At 34.8% G+C, this 20,694-nt stretch overlaps 1 protein-coding gene across 4 annotated transcripts in view; it reads left to right on the top strand.

Annotated features, from left to right (window-relative positions):
• KIF16B (kinesin family member 16B) overlaps nt 1-20,694 on the top strand; it is a 150,482-nt gene that overhangs the window by 33,850 nt on the left and 95,938 nt on the right. For all 4 annotated transcript variants that reach the window (XM_026668491.2, XM_026668490.2, XM_026668486.2 and 1 more), the window contains exons 13-14: nt 13,547-13,666; nt 18,800-18,851. In XM_026668491.2, coding sequence (XP_026524276.1) covers nt 13,547-13,666; nt 18,800-18,851 — 172 coding nt within the window. The remainder of the gene's footprint in view (nt 1-13,546; nt 13,667-18,799; nt 18,852-20,694) is intronic.

The following is a 20,694-nucleotide window of genomic DNA, read 5'->3' as shown; positions in this document are numbered from 1 at the left end:
GTCTGATTTTTGTCACCAAGGTGGGTATGGTGGGTCATTGGTTTTTGTATTGGGGGTTTATCCTTGTAAGCTGCTCGGAGACACAAAGAATGAGTTAGGTGGCCATATAAATTTTCTTAAGAAATAATAAATATATTTGTATGCTCAGTATATTTAAAGGCATATGTTTCTTCAAGCATGAGTTATGAACAATACTGGCATCTTTTATTTATTGTACCTTTACAAGTGATAACAGCTCTACTTGGATTTGCAATAGCTCTCTGCAGAGATTGGGATGAGAATTTAAAGGAATGTTCAGGAATAGCATTAGATATAGCTTTAGCTCTTCTGAGGAAATGCAGATTCAGCCTGAAATGTCTCCTAATTACAGAATGAGCAACATGAAGTAGCCTTCTACACCATGCACTTTCTTTGGCATACTGAGTTTTGATGACATTGTCTAGCTTCTTCTTCTGAATACCATTCAGGTTCTGGCTATGTATTTAACTCTTGTATCAGGATCACATTCTCTACAGATATAAACCTTTTCTATCATATGCAGTTATAATCTCTTATGCCTTTTGAAAAAAATCCTTGTATAAATAGTAAGAAGTTCAGACAACATCTAAAAAGACATCAGGACTGTACCTTGAGATACTCGGACTGCATTCTTTTCCTGAAAGGAAAATATTCATCAACATCTAGTTTCACAATACTTGTCCTTGATTTTTTTCTGATCACTAGATGTCACTGCTGATACAGAAATTTGTTTCTCTTGTATGTGAGACTTTGGTTATATTGGGAAAAAATAAATTGGAATAATCTAGCCTCATATTTTATCTAGATAGCAATTTGAAGAACTGCAAAACATTGTAATAGCTGCAGATTGTAACACAATAATGCACTTCTGGCTAAAAAAAGCATATAAAGCATTATTGTTTGTGGATGCACAGAAACTTGCATAAAGAGTTAAAAATTAGTTTCCTTTGTTATTCATTCAAATTACACTGGTAGCAAAAGTGTTAATCATAAGAGGCTTATTTTTTCTTTTTTGAAGATGCTATTTTCATTAGGAGTAATCTCCAGTAATTGCAGTGAAAAAGAAAGAGTTAAATTCTTCCTTTCTGCTTACCATAATTCTGATAATTATCAGCTTCACTCAATTTTTTAAAATATGCATGTTAAATGAAAAGATTTTAACGGTGTTGTATAGTGTGGCCTTTTGTATTATGTATTTGTCCAGCTGCCTTTCTAAACAGCTAAAAAAAAAATCATCTTTTTCTAATTTTTCTTAATATTTTTAAACCTAAAAAGGCAATCCATTATATTTATTGAATAACATACAAGATCTAGGGGAGATTTTTAAAAAATTCTTAAATCAATTGGGGTTATATTAAACATGGTGTTCAATTAAAATGTAAGAAACTTTTTTTATTGTATTTTAACTAATGTCTGATTTACTGGATTCCAGCATTTTTAGATGGTCAGATGTGAGAAGAAATGCACCCCTGAGATGTTTACTTTCTTATTTATTTTGTTATAATTATATCTCACTTTCTGTCTAGGTACATAAGGTGATATACATAATAATTCTCCAATTTTTCCCTATAACAGTCCCACAAGGGACATTAGCTTAAGGTGGTGGCTTGCGCTAAGTCATCCTGTCAATTTTGATGACTGATTTGAACTTAGATCTTCCCAGTTCTGGTCTAACATCTTAAGCGCACCTTGCTACATATTTTTGTGATCTTCCTAAGCTGGGAGAGAGTAGGGATGTTGCATTCATTGTTTCTATAAGCAGTTAAAAATATTAACATTCCTCAACTTGAAGATCAGTCCAGTGAAAGTCGAAGTCTATCCAGGGGTGGGATTCTACCAGTTCGCACCTATTCTCTAGAACCTGTTGTTAACTTTCTAAGCGGTTCAGAAAACCGGTTGTTAGAAGAAAACTACTTTTGTTTTTTTTCACTTTATAGGCCTAATCCTGTAAGGAAGGCAGGAAGGAAACATTCAGATGTTGTTGCTTACAGAAACTGCCTCTCTGTTAACCCTTATTACATTCTTGGCAGAACTACACTTCCTGTCACTGGAGCTTCTCTGGAGGTTTTTTTTCCTCCTTTGCTGGTACTTTGCTTGTATCCAGCCCGAAATTGACATATGTGTGCCCATTTCACTTGGAAACCTGACAGCTTGACTTTCTTAAAGGGGAAGGGTTGTTTTGAGCTTTTTACACGGCTGTTGGGAGGAAATACTCCCCTGTTGGAGTTACCATTTTGAAGAAATAATTGAATAACAAAGCAGAGTTGTCAGAAAGAAACTTTTAATGACAAGGAACCAAGATGAGTGACATTCAGCAAGGCTTCTTGGCTAGTTAGAAAGGTTGACATTCAAACATGAGTTTACATATCCTTTCTGAGTTTTGGTCTAAAACTGGTTTTTGGTGAAGTTTAATTCTGTGCTTGGTAATGTTTAATCCTGTGTTTATTGATGGGATAATTTTCCCTATTCAGCTTTGTTTGGAAGGAAAAAGGTTAATCTCTGTTCCTGAAAAGAAACTGGGTTGAGAAATCTGGCTAGTTCCTGTGTCTATTTGTTCTGGTAATTGGTTTAATAAGCAACAGCTACTGCTGTGATTTAATTATTTGTACTGTGTTTGAATTTTTTCCTGCTTTTTTTTTTTAAATCTGGGGAGGGAGGTCTTCCTTCACTGCTTTAGTGGTATCTGGCACTGTTCTTTTGGGGTGTATTTCCAATAGGCAGGATGCAAGCTTGGCACTGTTTTTTTTTAACTGCCTTTCTGGGAGGGCATGTGATCTTTCCTTAAATCTGGATGATTTCCTTAGAGTATCTTAGGAGGTGAGAGAGACCAGCTGGTGTCTTTAAGTAGTGCAAGTGGATCTAAGGATTGCTTCTCCTGGATGTGCTCTTTCTGTAGAGCTTAAATGACCCTCTCCGCTAAAGGTTTTCACTTTATGAGCAAGAGTTGGCTGCTGATAGTTATCATTGCATTTTAACTATTTTAATTCCTCAAGGTGCTCTGGCACCCTGCCTGATTTGTAACTCTGGCTTGCAGGTATTTTTAATCTAATTATTGATATTTAGGGCAGCTGTTCGCAAGCATAGAAGCTTCTTGTATTTTTGTACAGGTAATCCTTGACTTACAACAGTTCATTTAGTGGCCATTCAAAGTTACATTGGCACTGAAAAAAGTGACTTATGACTATTTTTCACCCTTATGACCGTTGCAGCATCCCCACAGTCATGAGAGGCCAGGCAAGGAGAAGCGCCCCTCAATGTGAGTGATGTCAAGTTGGCCACGCCCACCCAGTCACATGATCACCAAGCCACATCCACCAACTAAGCCACGCCCACATAACTGGTTGTTAAAAAATTTGAATCCCACCTGAGTCTGTCATGCAATATTTTGTGGGACTCATCTGGGAGGTTGGAGAAGGGAAGACTGATCAGCGGATGAGCTACCATCTATTTCCTTAAAAATACAAAATAAAAAAGCATAACAACAAGAAAACCTTCTAAACTGGCTTTCAAAACAAAAAAAAAGTTTTTTAAAATAATAAAGCATGTAAGTCTGACCTATATTTAAGAAGAAATGTAAATGTGGGTTGTTGGACCTAGTTTCTGGAAATACATGTGGCTGTCTCACTACCTTTTGACTTGCACAATTTGTGTTTTACCGAGCCACTTCAAAATTTGGTGTTTGATGGAGAAGTTTAAAGCAGCCTACCTATTAAATAATCAATCACTTTAATTCTGTTTAATTACTTTGTTTCAATTGCATTAAATCGAATTTAACTTTTGTTTTGGTTTTGCCCACTTCTTCTGATACTACTTTTGGAGTACGGTCTCTAGGATGAGCCTTAGTGCAAACTTTTGTGCCTTAACCTCTAAGCTGGTTTGATGAATAATGTGACTGATTTGCTTCTGAGATGTGTACATCTAGGTAGATTGGAATCCTTTGGGGCTGTTTCCCACTTACTGGCAATTGAAAAGCTAGTTGATTAGTTGAATAGAAGATTGACTATAATTATGGGACTTGCAGCAACAGCAAAGCAGTGTGCCATTGCTTGGCCTAATAATATGTACAACATCTGTGGCTGCTTCTATAGACTTCTTTGCTTAAAAAGAGCCAGGGCTATAGGATGAGTACATTTGATTAGGGACTAACAATGATAAACAGTTTTTTTAAAAAAACTCTTCCTAGTAGAAATTGCCCACTAGAGATAATTTCCTATAAATGTTATCCTTCCCAGGTAGACTAGACAGGAAACATGAACAGATAAGTTAATCCTGAGGGGTCCTTGCTGCTCTTAAAGAATTTTCATCATGTCTTCTGACTGCTAGTTGGTGTTTGTAGATGCATTCTGCCAGTCTTCTGCCTGTTTGTCCTACATAGTGGTGGTTGTAATCCTTACATTGTACAACTCTTTAATTCCACAACATATAGACAGATTTAACCATAGTTTCAATTGGTAAAAATGTGACCAACCTAGACCAAGTCAAGGCCAAAAATGGAAGGGAATTTCTAGAAGTCTGGCATTCGGAGAAATCAGCCATGAGCAGACATAAGAGACATTTACGATATCTACAGACTTTGCAAGGGACTATCACTCATCCCAAAAAGGATCAAAAAGACCCAAGCACCTCTCCACCAGCAATCAGCATCTAGATCAGCATAGATTAACTTCAGGGTTAACATCAGACCAACAATCAAGTAAACAATACCCCAATCAAACAACTGCCAAAGAAGCCAACAGCAAACAGCCCAACCAAAGGATCTCGTAAGACTACCCCTACCAGCACTGACAGGCAAGCCACTAGAATATAAACTGACAGCAAACAGCACTCTTTACTAGCACTGATGATGTAATCCAGTTTGGGTAATGAAACATCTGCAAGAAAACAAACAAGCTCATAGAGCACCAAGGACCCCTCATGTCAAACCTGAGCTACAAATATTCTCTTTTATTAAACTAATCCTACTGTATTTTTTTACTTATGTGTTTTTATCCTGCCTAAGTACTGTAACTTAAGGCTGCCTTTATTACCACAGCTGAAATCCTCCCATTAGGCAGCTCTTTTGTGCCATCTGTTTCACTAAATCTGAGAGATTGCTTAACAACCACAACTAGAAGTACAGAGATTGCAATTGTGGTCACCTTAGTGTTTTGTGTAATGACTGCTTTGTTCAACAAACAGGATTCTGGTCTGAATTGTGGTTGTAGGTCTAGGATAACCTTTATGAAAAAGTATATTTTGGTGCCGGAAAATTTGGCTATTAAAAAAACACCCTATGTTAAAATAGGTAAAATCTACACATTTTAATCTATAATATTTACACTGAATAGGGATAATGCAATGAAGAAAAAAACCCTAAATATTGTGGTAAAATAAATTAAACACAATCAAAAAGAGGTAACAAAGGCATGGTAGCATAAATATCTCTATATAATGAATTAATTATAATTCTGTTGAATATAGAAATAAATCTGGACAGCATAGCATCTCATTTTTAAAACAAGGACTTTTAAAAAAATAGATAATAAACTAAAATCCTGGATCTGTTCCTGAAAAAGAAGAGAATAAATTTCTTTCTACTTATCTAAAATTATCCTCTTTGCTGTGCCCCCAATGTTAGTTAAAGCTTTTAATAAAATAACATATTTTAGGAATATCATTCAAAACTAAATTGAAATCTTTAAATACATTTTTCTTCTGAAAGTTACATTGACATGCATGTTAATTTGAAATCACAATAAAGCTATAATAGATCAAGACTAAATCAGGTTAGTTAAAAAGCCTTCACATTTCTTAGATTGCCAACATGGAAATCCATTGTTGATCTCCTTGGTCGCATAGTGGTTAGAATGCAGTATTGCAGACTAATTCTGCCCACAGCCAGGAGTTTGATCTTGAGTGGCTCAAAGTTGACTCAGTCTTCCATCCTTCCAAGGTCAGTAAAATGAGGATGCAGATTGTTGGGGGCAATAGGCTGACACTGTTAATTGTTCAGAGAGTGCTGTATAGCACAATAGTGCAGTATATAAATCTCACTATCGTGCAATATATAAGTGCTATTGATAAAATAAAGCAAGGTAAGATAACATTTATTATCATTTTTTTCTGTGAACGCACTGGCACACATTAAAAAGTGAAATTCTGATACCTGCTTTCAAAAGAAAATAAGCCAAAATGTTGAAAATCCACCAAGCTAACAGCACTATTCAAGACAGAATGCTTTCACCAAGCATTAAGCGTTCTGTGTTGGGTATAATATATCTGAAATAATGTTTTCTGATGAATTAGCCTTATTTATAAATTACAAGTGGGGCATTTGATATTTCCTTATATCTGACTTCACCAAATTTCCAAAATTATATATTTCATTTCATTTCTTTCTAAAAATAAAATATAGAACTAATCAATTAGTCCTTGGTTAATGACAGTAATTGGGAGCAGAATTTCCATCGCTAAGTAACGCAGTCATAAAATGCTATGTAAATTGCAAAACAATGGCAATCCTGGCAGTCCCTGTTGCCATTGTTGTGCTTTGTTTATTAAACTAGAATCTCTTTTGCATTACACAAGAGCCTCTTTGCAACATTCTGTTGGCTTCTCACAATATAAGTCAGTGGGACAGATGGCAGGAACTTGCAAGACTGGTTGGCTGTGGGACATCACATGAGGGACTGGTGTTGTGCAAATGTGGCAGGTGGGAGTGGCTGCTGCAGGATGTGCAAAGGTGTGTCAAGATCAGCATAACACAAATGCAGTGGGGCTAGGGGTGCCTGGTGTCGGGCGGGAGAGTTACCAGAGCAACTTGCAACCTTCCCTGCTGGCTTCCCCATTGAGTTTGCTTGTGGGAAGGCAGCAGAGAAGCTCACAAATAGTAATCATGTCATTGTGAGATCCTTCAGCTGTCATAAGTATAAGGTAGTTGCCAAGCATCCAGATCACAATCTCATATTGCTGGCTTTCTGGGACAGCTGGAACTTCAAGAACTGATCATAAGAACCATCATTCAGTGCTATTGTAATTTCTAATGGTCGCTGAATGAGTGGTCACACACACACACATACACACACTCACTCACTCACTCACACATACTTCATGTGATTGGCGATCAAAAGTAACCTCTGTAAATTAACATAATTTGCCTAATTTTTACCAATTAATTTGTTAGGGAAGTTTACCTTTTATTGTGACCTGGAGTCTCTAGTTAGGAAGCAAGTGAAAAGGAAAGCATCATGCTAAAGAAAATCCTTTGCTGATTGATTAAAGAATATCTTTAAGATTTCTCCAGTCACTATTATTTCTCATAATATCACTAACAGAATAAACACATATGTCTTTCCCTACTTTAAATCTGAGATAGAAGTTCTACATTTTTAATCTTATTTCCAAGATGCTTTGTTTATAGCACTCATTCTAATTATCAGCAAATTCTCTTTCCTTTTCCCATTAAAATAAATTACATGTGCTAGTTTTTCTAAGTTCTGTCATTGTTCTGATGTTTAGATTGAGATTTATTCTGCTCTCCAATATATTAGCATTGAAAGCCTCTCTTGCGATGCAGATGGCTACACTTTGGCACAGTAGTTAAACAAAAACCGAAAAAGCGCAAATGTGCATAGAAAGACCAAATGCTTCCAGCTTAGCTGCTGTTGCATAAAATTCCTTTATCTGCTTTTAAAAAAATCTACAACAGGTTTTTGATTGTGAGCAGAACTAGGCAAAATATTGTTAGGGAAATTAATAGAATCTTTGCAGATGTTAGATATTTATTTAAAAAGGTATGTATTAATTTTGGTCATTTCACAAAAAGCTAACGCTACATATTCTAAATAAGTTAAAGCTACATTTGAATCTGTAAAATGTTTCACAATGAAAACTACTAATAGATCATTAATTATGCTATTGTTCATGAGAATGGGATTGCTAATTTCCTTGCATGTTAATAAATGTCAGTATTTGTGAGGTGAAGTTAGTAAACAGTTCATAGGAGGGAAAAGTAATAAAGAATGTATATTACAGCATCTATAATGATTGTAATTCTTTCACATTCTCACCATCATGAAATGAATAGCATAATTAATCTATATCCTTATAACTACTATTCTAGTAGTTGCTCATTTGGTCAGAACTGCATGTTACATCTGCCTTTTTCAAACTGACATTCAATTTTGAGGCCTATTGATGTACTTTAGTGCCATCTGTTTTTCACGGTAAGCTATTTACAGTCTTTGTGGTGTAACATCACGTTCCCTATTTATTTTGCAGCATAATTTTAATGGGTTTTCTTGATTGATGAGGATAACATTATTTACAGTATAGAGAGAAAGAAAAATCTAACTAGGAAATCTCAGCAGTATGTGGATTACATATTTTTGTCTCTAAGCATCGCTTTTTTAATATATCACATGGTGTTTGAATTGTTTCCTTTTCTTTTAAAAAAATACATTGTTTTTGTTCTGACTTGATACTTTTGTTCTAAATATAGTACTGTAATTATATGAATAAAAAGCTAATTTCTAAAAATGTGTAATAAATTCCAAAGTCTCTAGATAGTAAAATATTAATTTTTGGAAGACCTGCTGCATCAGGATTTGGATTACTGTTCTCCATGTTGCTCCTGTATGTTTTCAATTTATTTTTTAATGAATGTAATACATGCACTCTGGTATTCATTCTACCGTGTTTCTCATAAAATAAGGCCGGATCTTTTTTTTTTTTTTTTGAGCCCCGAGAAAACAGCTAGGATGTCTTTTCAGGGGTGACTTAGTTTCCTCCCCCCACGCACCCCAACCTAGAGCTCCCCATGCGCGCTCACCTCTCCCAAGGCTGCCTCTATCGGCTGATGGAAGCTCCCCGAAGGCAGAGTCACCAGTTGCTTCTATCGGCCGATAGAAGCGGCATCGTGGAGAGGTGAGTGCGCATGGGGCGCTCTAGGTGGGGTGTGTGCATGGGGGAGGAAATCTATTGGCCGGTAGAAGCGCCCTCGCAGCGAGCGCCCACATGCACTCCCCTCGCCACGGAGCCATTTCTATTGGCCGATGGTCTTCAGATATATGTTTTGCTGTAACGGAGTTGGATCTTTACTTTAGGGACTTGGGAGGTGGCAAGAACAGGAAGAGTTTTAGTAAGAAGGAATAGGAAGTGGCAAAAAAAGAAAAGCAGACCAAAGTTTAGAATACTGAAATCAATTTTATTCAACTATAAAAAGATAAGATAAGGACTAGAAGACATCCAAGTTCCCTTCCAACTCTGTTATTCTGTATTCTAAGTATGTGATGAACACAAAAGGGGTACTAACACATCTAAATCCTGAATGGATGACTGGAAGGACTGGTTAAAAACAAGCCCTATAACAAGTCCTTCCATGATTTATTGTATGACATGTTTTATATGAACAGGATAAAGGAATCATAGTACATAATTATATTCAACATGGAAAAGGATATTATAATTTATTATTTTATTATTTTATTTATTTGTATCCTGTCTTTTATTTTTACAAATAACTCAAGGCAGTGAACATATCCAACACTTCTTCCTCCTATTTCCCCCACAAGAACAACCCTGTGAGTTGAGTTGGGATGAGGTAGAGTGACTGGCACAAAGGATATTTGTCAAGATCTGTAGGTTTGTTGTGTTTGGTACTAACCCATTGGGGTTCGTAAGATTGTTTCATATGGGAAATTGAGACTCGTGGAAATTACTCATTCCTTGGAACAATTTTCTGTGGGTGATAAATAAATTGCTACCACAGAGTACTTTTTGAGAAATGCCTTATTTTCTTTCAAATGTTGTTTAAATTTTCCAAAATCTCATGTATTTGTGAGCTATTTTTTATGTTAGAGGACTTATTTTAGCTTTTCATTCAAAACAGTTAACAGTTTGACCTATTGCTAATTATTTTGGTCATGATAATAAAACCTATTGACATTTTTAGGATTTCACTAAGAAATTTTACATTCATCTAAGATATAAAGTACAAACAGAATGGATATATCTTTGCAAAAGAGACCATCTGTGTGGTACTTATCTCACTGAGTTCGACCAGCTTTCTTTAGTGCACGGGTGTCAAACTCGCGATGTCACGTTGTCACGTGATATATCACAACTTTTTCCCCCTTTGCTAAACCAGGGGCAAACATGGCCAGCATGTGATGTATCTGGCCCGCTGGCCGCAAGTTTGACACTCCTGCTTTAGTGTATAATACAGCTAACATGGATTTACTGGTATGTAACATAGGAGCGACATTTAAGTTTTCTGCCTAAATAAGACATAGCATATATATTTCATGATGCAAACTGATGCTGATTTTGTTTTCTTTTGAACTTTAGAGTTCACTAGGTTTAGCAGTTAGAAGAACATCCTTGGGTGAGGATGGATACAGGCAAAGTATGTTGGGTTGTAAAGTTCAGTCCAGAAGACAAACATGTGCCGTTTTTCTTAAGTATTATTAAACTCTAATATTGATTATGTGTCAGAAGGCATTTCAAAGTTGTATGAATTTTATTTATTAGTTGCTTTCCTGGGTGTGTACTAGTTAATTTGATGATGGAAATGCTTTATGTAATAAGAAGATGGATTAAATGCACCAAAAGATAGCCCAAGAAGATGGATTAGAAGATGGGTTTATTTTAGACTTCTGTCCCCACCTCTATATAGTATATTACAGATCCACTGTGAACACTGTGTGAAAGATGCAGTAGTGTTATATCAGGCAGTTGTTTTACTTCAATACAGGAGTATATTAAGCTTGGAGAAAAAAATACTCATAATAAACATTTCTAAGTAGCCAGCAGATTTCACACATTTGTGGAAATATAAAACACATCAGCAAAGTTCTTAACTGGGAAGCAGAGTTCACACATTTGTGGAAATATAAAATACATCAGCAAAATCCATAGCTGTCTGACCAAAGCCAATTACCTATGACATTTGAGAGAGCAAGGCATTAATTATTTTATGGTGGGGTACACAAAATCAAACTGATTGGTTTTCAAAGGCCATTTCATCTGTCTGCAAAACATCTGATATTTTTTTATTCGAGAAAAACATGAGTGTATTTTTGTACTGTTTTGACCTTTAGCTGGTCATTCTCATTTTTGTATTAATTTTCCTATAACTTATAATTTCAACATCATGTCAGTGAAAATGAATAGATTTATTCCTGTGTGAAAATGTTAGCATATCATGGCTTCTTCTGGGGTAGTATATAATTCACATATGTACCCAAAGAGTCATTCCTAGTAGTAATGTATTAACATTCAATATTTTACTAGAGCAAAACAAGTTGCATTGTTTCTTTATTTCTACTCCATTCTAGCTATCCTTTATCCCATACTTTCAAGACAGTTGCATTCTCTTAAAATAGCTTCGGGGTTGTTACATGAGATGTGATGGATTGGCAAAAATCAGATAGTCCATTTTCTGCAATTTTTACCATGAAAGAGTAAACAACAATATGCAGATCTCAGAAAAACAGTAAAAAAATGGGGAAAAAAAAGAAAATGAAACTTAGTTAAAATAGGTTCTCTATCAACAACACTAAATACAGTATAACTTCCCCTATTTAACTGTACTTACTTCCACTATGTCTGCTGCTTCATATATTGCCTATATTGTTTAAATGGGCATTTCTTTGTTTTTAGGGTTATCATAAACTGCATAACTTAGATTTCCCCTTCTTCTTGATCCATCCATTTTTCCTTCAGTTGTTCCTTCAGCTCATTCATTCTCTTCATACTTTATACAGTATTCATTCTTTCGTTCTACATATGTGTGAGTTGACTTATGCTTCAGTCACATATTCAGAACTGACCCTTTTCTAAATTGATATTCTCCATATATCTATACACTACTAAAACTGTCCTGTATAATCTTTTATTGGGCAAAACACTGCATTGTAGGGCAACAACTTTTGCACCAAGGTACCTCAAATGGGCTAACTTATATAGAATGTGTTTAAGTCTGCGATCCACGACTCCCATGGAATAAACCCCAAAACTTTAACAAGTGTTATAAAGCATTTTATGACATACAATTACCATAAAACATTTTGTGACATAATAGAAAATGTCATAAAGCGTATTCTGTAGTGAAGGAGCAGTTGCTCAAGTGCCAAGCCATAATAGGTAAGTTTCCCCAAAATTGCCTGTTGCTAGACAGACTGAAATTAATCTGTCAGGAGCAATGGACTCCGTCTTGATGGGGGAAAGTGGCATTTGAGCCATAGATGAGTATGTTCTCACGTTCAATTTTTGTTGCTCTGCTAGGTAATGTAATATTTTAAAACACAATCAACTGTGTTTAGTGGTGTTACAGGCTTTTTCATTTATATTGGTTTTCAGACCTAGAGATGTACTGACTCTATATAAATAATCAACCATGCTGGTTGAAGGAAAAAGGGAATTGTAAGTCAGCATATCTAGAATGTCTGTTTTTATGGAGAAACTAATTTATACCAATTAAGACAAAATGAGGCATGAAACTTGTAGGAAACATTAATGTTCAATTCCATTTTTTAAAACACAAGTAGATTAACATTAAATATCTTCCATATGAAATCCAGCTGGTTCTTTTCTTTTGGCGTTTTTTGATGCTAGTAATGCTAGTTACTTGATTTGGTTGCTGTAAATTTTATATCATGTATCTTTGCATGTCAGCATAATATTGTATGGAGGTTTTAGCTGCAAGATTGCAAAATTAGCTAAGCCTGTCCATGAATATTTCTTGTTGGTTTAAACTTAGTCTATGTACTGAAGAATAATTTTGTAGCTTTAAACTGGAGAAGTGTATTTGATAAGGATGGACTAAAAAATTCTTTCCAATGTATGAAATTTTGGTTACCACCTGTAAGCATATTTTAGTTAGCACTTACATCAGTAAAACATTGTGGCATTTTCCTGTATAGCTCCATGTTTTAAACAAATAAACTGGATTATTACAGTATGTTTTATTGAAGAGTTTTTAGAAACTTTAATAGAACAAAATATAACCATCAAATATATATTGTGAATAGGTTTTATGAAAAACCTGAATGCTGTTCATCTGTATCAATGGAAGCCCCAAGTACAAATTAAAATTACTTCCAGGATCTACAATTTTATTTTTTTATGGATCTATGGAACTCATTGCCATAGGTCAGACATTATGAGTTCAAAAATTATTGAAGGGTGATATTAATCATTTTTCGGTCTTTATCAGATTTGGGATTTGTCAGATTTATCAGATAATTTGTCATTTATCAGATAATAACCAATTATCAGTCTTTTTGCTCCTAAATATCTAAATACCAAAACTTTGATACTTACATGTTAAGTCATGCTATTTTGTTAGTTGCATTTCTTTTCTATTAAATAATTAAAATCAACATTCAACTGATTTATGTTGATGGTTTGTACTATTTGTAGTAATTATAGTCATTTCCAATATTTCTTTTAACACTGTGGTGATTTTACCCTCAGTTAAATTATATAACTATTGAATCAATATGCAAAAATGTCTTTTAAGAAAGCTTTATCATGTTTGCGTTTACAGGAGCAAACTTTAGCTTTGCGGAAAGAAGGTATTGGAGTTGTGTTAGATTCTGAGCTGCCTCATTTAATAGGCATTGATGATGATCTTCTGAGCACAGGTATCATCTTGTATCATTTGAAGGTAATTCAATATTTATCTGCTTTCCAGTTTCTAAAAAGACAGCTGTGTTTTTGTACTAATTTATTGTCTGAAGAAGCTAAACATCTGTTACTTCTCTGCACTATTCACTATTCAATTATTGAATAGTCTAACTTGTTTAATATGCTTTTATCAGTCATCTACTGCCTATATCTGCCCCGAGGATTAGTGATAGATGAATAGCATTCTTAATTGTTCATTTGTTCTTAATTCATTTTACTCTGACTATGACTTGTTGATGCTTTAAAATATTTAATTTGCTTTCCTTGATAAGCACAAAAGTAGAAATAAATAATAATTTCTAATAATATTAGAAGTCATATGGTTTTAAAATGAATTTAAATAAATTAAGTAATCACTTCTCGGCCTTTTGGCTAAGATCAAGTGTGTATTAAGTAAATTAAGTAACAAATATTGCTAGCTGCCATGGGAAACATGAGGAAAGCAATACATCACTAACTAATAAGACCTCCAGTTCCTGGCAAATGTATCTTAAGCTTGTATAGGAAGAGACAGGATACGTTAGTGTGTGCTTTGTGATTTTAGCAACCTGAAGTTCAATAAAAAAGTGTTATTTTTGAATCTAACATTCACAATAAATTCAGTAAATTCTTTAATTTAGAATTGAGAGCAGCCTCTTTCCAGTTCATGGAGCTATAGGAAGAGATATTAGATTTCCGGTTGCGTTTCCTTCGAGGATGGACCGAAGACCACGATTGTGCGCTGCTTCAATCTGTGTTATACCTGTTAGAGGGCTCCCAATGGGGTTAGAACCACCTTGAAGTGGTGGGGAAGAAGGGGGAGACCGCCTGTCAGGTCAAGGGGAGCCACATCTCCCCTCCTTGGCTAGGTAAACTCCCCCAGAAGACAGGCTGCAACGGTGGCTAAATATGGCCACTCTGAAGAAGGAGAGCTACCCGGGACAAAGATCATGCAGGAGAGGTGGAGAAGCGGACAGTGTGGAGACCAGGCAAATTAAGTGCAATATCTGAATACAAGGCACTCCGGATTTAAAACTTTAAAGAGATTTTTTTTAAAAAAAAGACTGGAAAAGCGGTGACCAGAGGGAGTGGAAAAAAAAAAAGGAGATAAGTGAAAGTGTTTTGAACAGTAAAATAAGTAAATTGAAAGAGGAAAACATCTGTGTAAATTGGATTGTACTAAATTATACAATTGGCACTAAATAGGCATACTTAAAAGCTGAACTTGAATGTGCCAAAAGAAAATAATACAATACAATACAATAATTGGATTTACTGGATTTTTCAAATTTAAAAGCTCTAAAAGGGAAAGGAAAGTGGAAAAGAAAAAGTGGAATTTGGACATAACAGAGAGTGCCACCTAATGGTAAAGGAAACTTTCAATGACTTTTTTTAAAAAGTTTGGTTCTATGGAACTTGATACAAAGTAAAAGGATCTTTGAAACAATAAGACAGAAACCCTGAAAAGTGAATTTACTATACTATGAAGGAAGAAGAAAGAAGTCTGAATCCTGGGAATACTAGGTGACTTTGAGGAAAATTTAAAACTCAACAGAAGGAATTTAACAACAAAAATATATGAACATTTGACTATTTTGACCCTGGAAACTCGAAATAGGATTTAACAGAAGTGGATGGTTAGAAGCTGGATTAATTAACTGCTGGATAACGACTGAATTTAAACACTGAAGAAAGAGGTAAAAAAATTAAAATTAAAAGAGGTGCACAAAAATGGCAAAATACTGTCTGGAAATAAAATCGGACTTAAGAAGTATAAAGGAAATGATATGGGGAAAAGTGGAATTGTGAAGTACTGCTTTGCAAATGCTAGAAATGGCGCCGTTGGAGAACAAAGACGGACAAGGAGAAGCAGAAGGAGAGGAGTTGATTAAAGAAGAGGCCAGCCTTAATGAACAAACGACACAACAAACATTGAAACGGGGTGGGGGGGAACATGGAAATTCAAACCTGGATGTTTGAGGGGACAATTAAAGAGGTAATTGTTAGGAACGTCAAATCAAGAAAATAGAAACAGCAGAAAGGGGAATTACAGGAGAAAGTTCAAAAGAGGTAGGGGGATAAAAAAAATGGAGTCAGAAATGGAGGGGGGAAATAAAAAATAAAAAAAATAAAGGAAAAGAGGAATAAGGGAAAGAACCAGAAAAGAAGGGGATATAGAAAGCCAAAAAGAAAAAGAAAAAATGAAAAGAAGCTATATGGCTAGAAGAACTAGAGATAATGGGTAAATTGAGAATAAGAAAGGGGATTCTACAAGGTAATATATGAAGAGGTATAAGAATATAGATTGCAAAGAGGGAATGATTGGAACTGATGTTTTTACTTTTTTATTTGATTATTTTCTAAGAATTATTGTTAAATTAACTGGGATACATATAAAGATTGGATTATAATAAGAATGTTAATTACATTAAATGAAATTAAAAATATAGTTAAAATGAACTATGAGAATTGTACTAAAAAGACAAATACCAGTTTCTTTACTTAGCTGAAAAGATAAATGTATTAGTAAAAAATAAATGCTTTAGAATAAAGAAAAGAATACCATGTTGAATCTAACCTAAAATGTATATGCAATAAGTAGTATTTAGGTGATAACTAAAAATGATTATATTATGGTAATTTTTAATATGAGTTAAAGAGGAGTAAATTGAATGATGTATAAGACAAAAAGTGGTGAACTCAAACAGGTAATTAAGGGGGAAATGTTTGGAATGTTATTATTACTAAGATGGAATTTATTGCATAATGAAATAAGAATATGTGATGAAATTGCAAATGACAGATAAAAGTATAAGAATACAGTGAATATAGAATAAGAAATAAAGAATTTTAAGATATTATATAAAGAAGATAAGAGTATAATGAAAGAAAAACAGAATAAGTTAAGATAAGAATTAAAATTGGATAAAATAAATGCAAAAAATATAAGAATATTTTTGAAAATTTATAGAAAATGGAAAAATGCAATGATATGATAAGAAACTGAATGTTTGAGATAGATACGTAATTATGGTCATGTTTGTATGGAAATGTAAAAACCTGGAATCACACTGTTCACTAAAAGATGTAAAAGATTAAAAAATAAAAAACTTTTTGAAAAAAAAGAGAAAGTAAAAGGATAAGAGAATTATTGCTATAATTTTCCTTTGTAGCTTGAGCAACATAACTCTTCATATGTACTCCATCATCTTTCAACATAGTAGTGAAATATAGGTAGTTCTTTTTCATGATAATTTTATTAAAAGTTATTACAGTGATAAAAAAAATTCATACAAAGTAAAAAAAGGTTAAAAAATGATATAAAGTACAGAAAAAGAAATTAGAAAAGAAAAAAAAACAGTATAGTAAAGAAAAAATATATAAATAACTTTCCCCTTCATCAACAATATAAACAATTTTAGTAACTTTTCTTAAAATACAATAGGTAATCTCTTCTTTCCATATCCCATATTTTATCTATAAACAGATCCATAAAGCCTCATCATTTCACCTGTGATCAGCAGAACTCCATTAAAGATACTAGGGATACCAACATATCTATTTTAATCCTGATCAATTAAGCCAATTTTATATTCCTTCCTTTTATTTTTAATAATCTTTATCCTTAATTCCCTTCAAATAATGACCTAGAACTTAAAAAATATAACAAAATTTTATAATTACCTACTAGAGGCAGAATTAGAGGAAGAAATTGTCAAAGGGAATATGATAGCCTGGAGTAGGAATATAGGATGTAGTATCACCTTAATAGAATGGGAGAAGGTCTGGAGTAGAAATAATAAAATCACAAAATCGGCAGCCTACAAGGAAAATGCCTATAAGATGTTTTACAGATGGCACCTTCCCCCCTTGAGATTAGCAAAAATGCACCCCAATATGAGTCCGAATTGCTGGAAATGTAAAAAAAAGGAGGGAACTTTCTTCCATATGTGGTGGTCTTGTATAGAGGCACAAAAATATTGGCAGAAAATTAATTAATTAATTCCAAAATCTTATTTCCAATCCATCCGGACCCTTAGTCTGTTTGCTATTTTATTTTATTTTATTTTATTTTATTTTATTTTATTATTTTATTTTATTTTATTTTATTATTTTATTTTATTATTTTATTTTATTTTATTTTATTTTATTTTATTTTATTTTATTTTATTTTATTTTATTTTATTATTTTATTTTTTTATTTTATTTTATTTTATTTTATTATTTTATTTTATTTTATTATTTTATTTTATTTTATTATTTTATTTTATTTTATTTTATTTTATCAAGCAATTATTAGATAACAGGTATAAGTATAAACATGGTTATAAATACATGAAATGAATACAAATTAAAAAAAAAGAAACAATAGGACAGGGACGGTAGGCACGTTTTGGTACGCTTATGCACACCCCCTACAGACCTCTTAGAAAATGGGTGAGGTCAATAGTAGACATTTTCCAAAACCATAGTTCTAATCAACTTTTGCTGTTAATTCCCACCCCAAATTTTTTAAAGTGCTTAAACTTATATTTAAACTTTCTTTCACTAAGGCGGTGGCCCCCAACCTTTTGGGCACCAGGGACTGGTTCCATGGAGAGAGGTTTTTCTGTGGATCGGGGGAGAAGGGTCTCATGTGCTGCCTGCTTCCCACGGATGGGGCTTTGCTTATTTACATGGCCTGGTTTCTGACATGCTCCGGAGCAGTGCCATTCCATGGACCAGGGTTGTAAGATTTAAAAGAAACTCACCCAATGGTTTCATATTTTTCAACCCAAAGGGTTCCTAATAGCTAAAAAAACAGTTACTGTAGTAACAATCTTGACTCAGGAAAGCCAGCTCATCTTTACAATTGGTTGCAGTGTCCCATGGTCACATGACTACAGTTTGCAACACTTTTTTGCCGATTTTCATTAAAAACAACCCCGTTTGGAAACGACTGTGGCATTCTCTTAACAGCCACAAAATTTACTGAACAATGACAGTGATTCATTAAGCAACTACTTCAAAAAAATATTGTAAAATCAGCTCCGGTCACATTGGTGCCTCAGCTTAAATGTAACAATTTATGACCAGAAATCCAGTCAAAGACTTCCTGTAGCGACTATAACATGTCATTTTTTTTCTTCTTTAGGAGGGCCAAACACATGTTGGCAGAGAGGATGCTGCAAGAGAACAAGATATTGGTAAATGTACTCTCTCTTTTAATCTAATAGCTGTTCCAACAGTTATTGGTTGCAGGGATGATTTCTAAATTTATAAACATGAAAGGAGTTTTAGAATTCTAACACACACACACACACACACACACACACAAAGACACACACACACTTCATTTCTCCCATCCATGGATTAGGGCTATGCATAACGTATTCATTGCCATGAGCAGATGCCTATTGTAGGATGCTTACAGAAGAAATAATACCTATGGTTTTTGAAAGAATGATTGATGTAAATAGAACACTGCATTATTTTTACTAAGGTTTATGATATTGGAAATAAGCCATTATATTATAAACTTCTTATCCCTGGCCCTTTTTTTACTACTTTATGAATTCCCCCCCTGTTGCTCTCAGCATAATACTGCATATGAATAAAAGTCTCTGTTCTTGCAAATTTATATTTTTGGTTATACTTCTGTAGCTCTCAAATTAAACCAGCCTTATATATATGTCTCTCTGTTCTGTGTTCCTGCATAAGTGTATATAGATTTATAAAAAGATAATATTCAAAATTAAAAGTTAAAGAGGAAAATAATACAGATGTTGAAACTCAAAGATGCATGGTACACACACACACACACACACACACACACACACACACACACACATGCACACAAAAGGCAATATATCAAAATCTTGGTTGGAGCAAAAGAAGTAATGAATAGAAGTTGTACTCTCTACCAGGGAATTTCTTTAGCATAGACTGCATACCGTGTTTCTCATATAATAAGGCCGGGTCTTATTTTTTTTTGAGCCCCGAAAAAATGGCTAGGCTGTCTTTTTTGGGGGTGACTTAATTCCCCCCCCCCTGGCATCTTCAGGCAGGTGGGCGGGTGGCGACAGCTTGGATGTTGACCTCGGCGTTGGTGGGGCACTTCATATCGGGGTCAACGCAGGCAGCACCATATTCAGGTGTGCAACAAAAGTACTTCCTAAAGGCAAGCCCCCCCCCATTCCCCCCCCATTTTGCATGTTTTAATATAGGCCTTAATTTAGGGGGAGGGGCTTAATTTCATTTCATGCCTATAAAACATGCTGGGACTTCCTATTGGGGGAGGCCGTATTGTTGGAGAAACAGGGTAGAAGTCATCCAGAGAAGGGAAGAGAAGTTGCATATTGCTCACCCCCATGTGGGTTTCTATGCTAATGAAAAGAGACACCCAAACAAAACAACAGAGGGCAATGCCTCCAACTTGCCCGAAGCACAGGTCTGATTACATTTTAGAACTGTGATTCAAGCAGTCCCTCAACTTAAGACTACAATTGAGACCAGATTTATGTTGTTAAGTGATGCAGTCACCATATGTGACTGCATTGCTTAGTAACAGCAATCCCTGTTGCTATTGTTAACTGAATTCCATCGGTCATTAGCCAAGGATCCATCCCAATTTAAGCCATTCTCAGCTTAGTCTATTCCAGCCCCGAGCCTTGGTTCTATCAAGGTAAGGGAATGCTTCTCCTTCATCTCCTGCTACTGTTTATTCACCACCACCCCCATACCCCTCTGCCATTTGGCTGTCCTGCATCAAAGGTGGCAAACAACCCCAGAACTTTGTTGCTTGCCATTGTTGCTTGGGATTCTTGGTATGTCATGGCTTTTTGGATTTAAGAAGCCCTTGAACTGCAGCGCAGAGCCATAGCACAGCAGCACGGCATGAAACTTCAGCTGCCCCAGGAACTCACAGCAACATGGCATAAAACAGCAACCAAGGAAGCCCAGCTCTCCAGAAAACTCTCATCAGTGACACTACAGTCCAACAGTATGAAATAAACACCCACCTGGCAATGCAGCAAACAGGCACTGCCC

This window comes from Notechis scutatus, chromosome 1 (assembly GCF_049901735.1).
Source record: "Notechis scutatus isolate UNSWTSFEM ecotype Mainland chromosome 1, rNotScu1.2, whole genome shotgun sequence".
Classification (NCBI taxonomy): domain Eukaryota; kingdom Metazoa; phylum Chordata; class Lepidosauria; order Squamata; family Elapidae; genus Notechis; species Notechis scutatus.
This window is presented reverse-complemented; position numbering and strand designations above follow the sequence as displayed.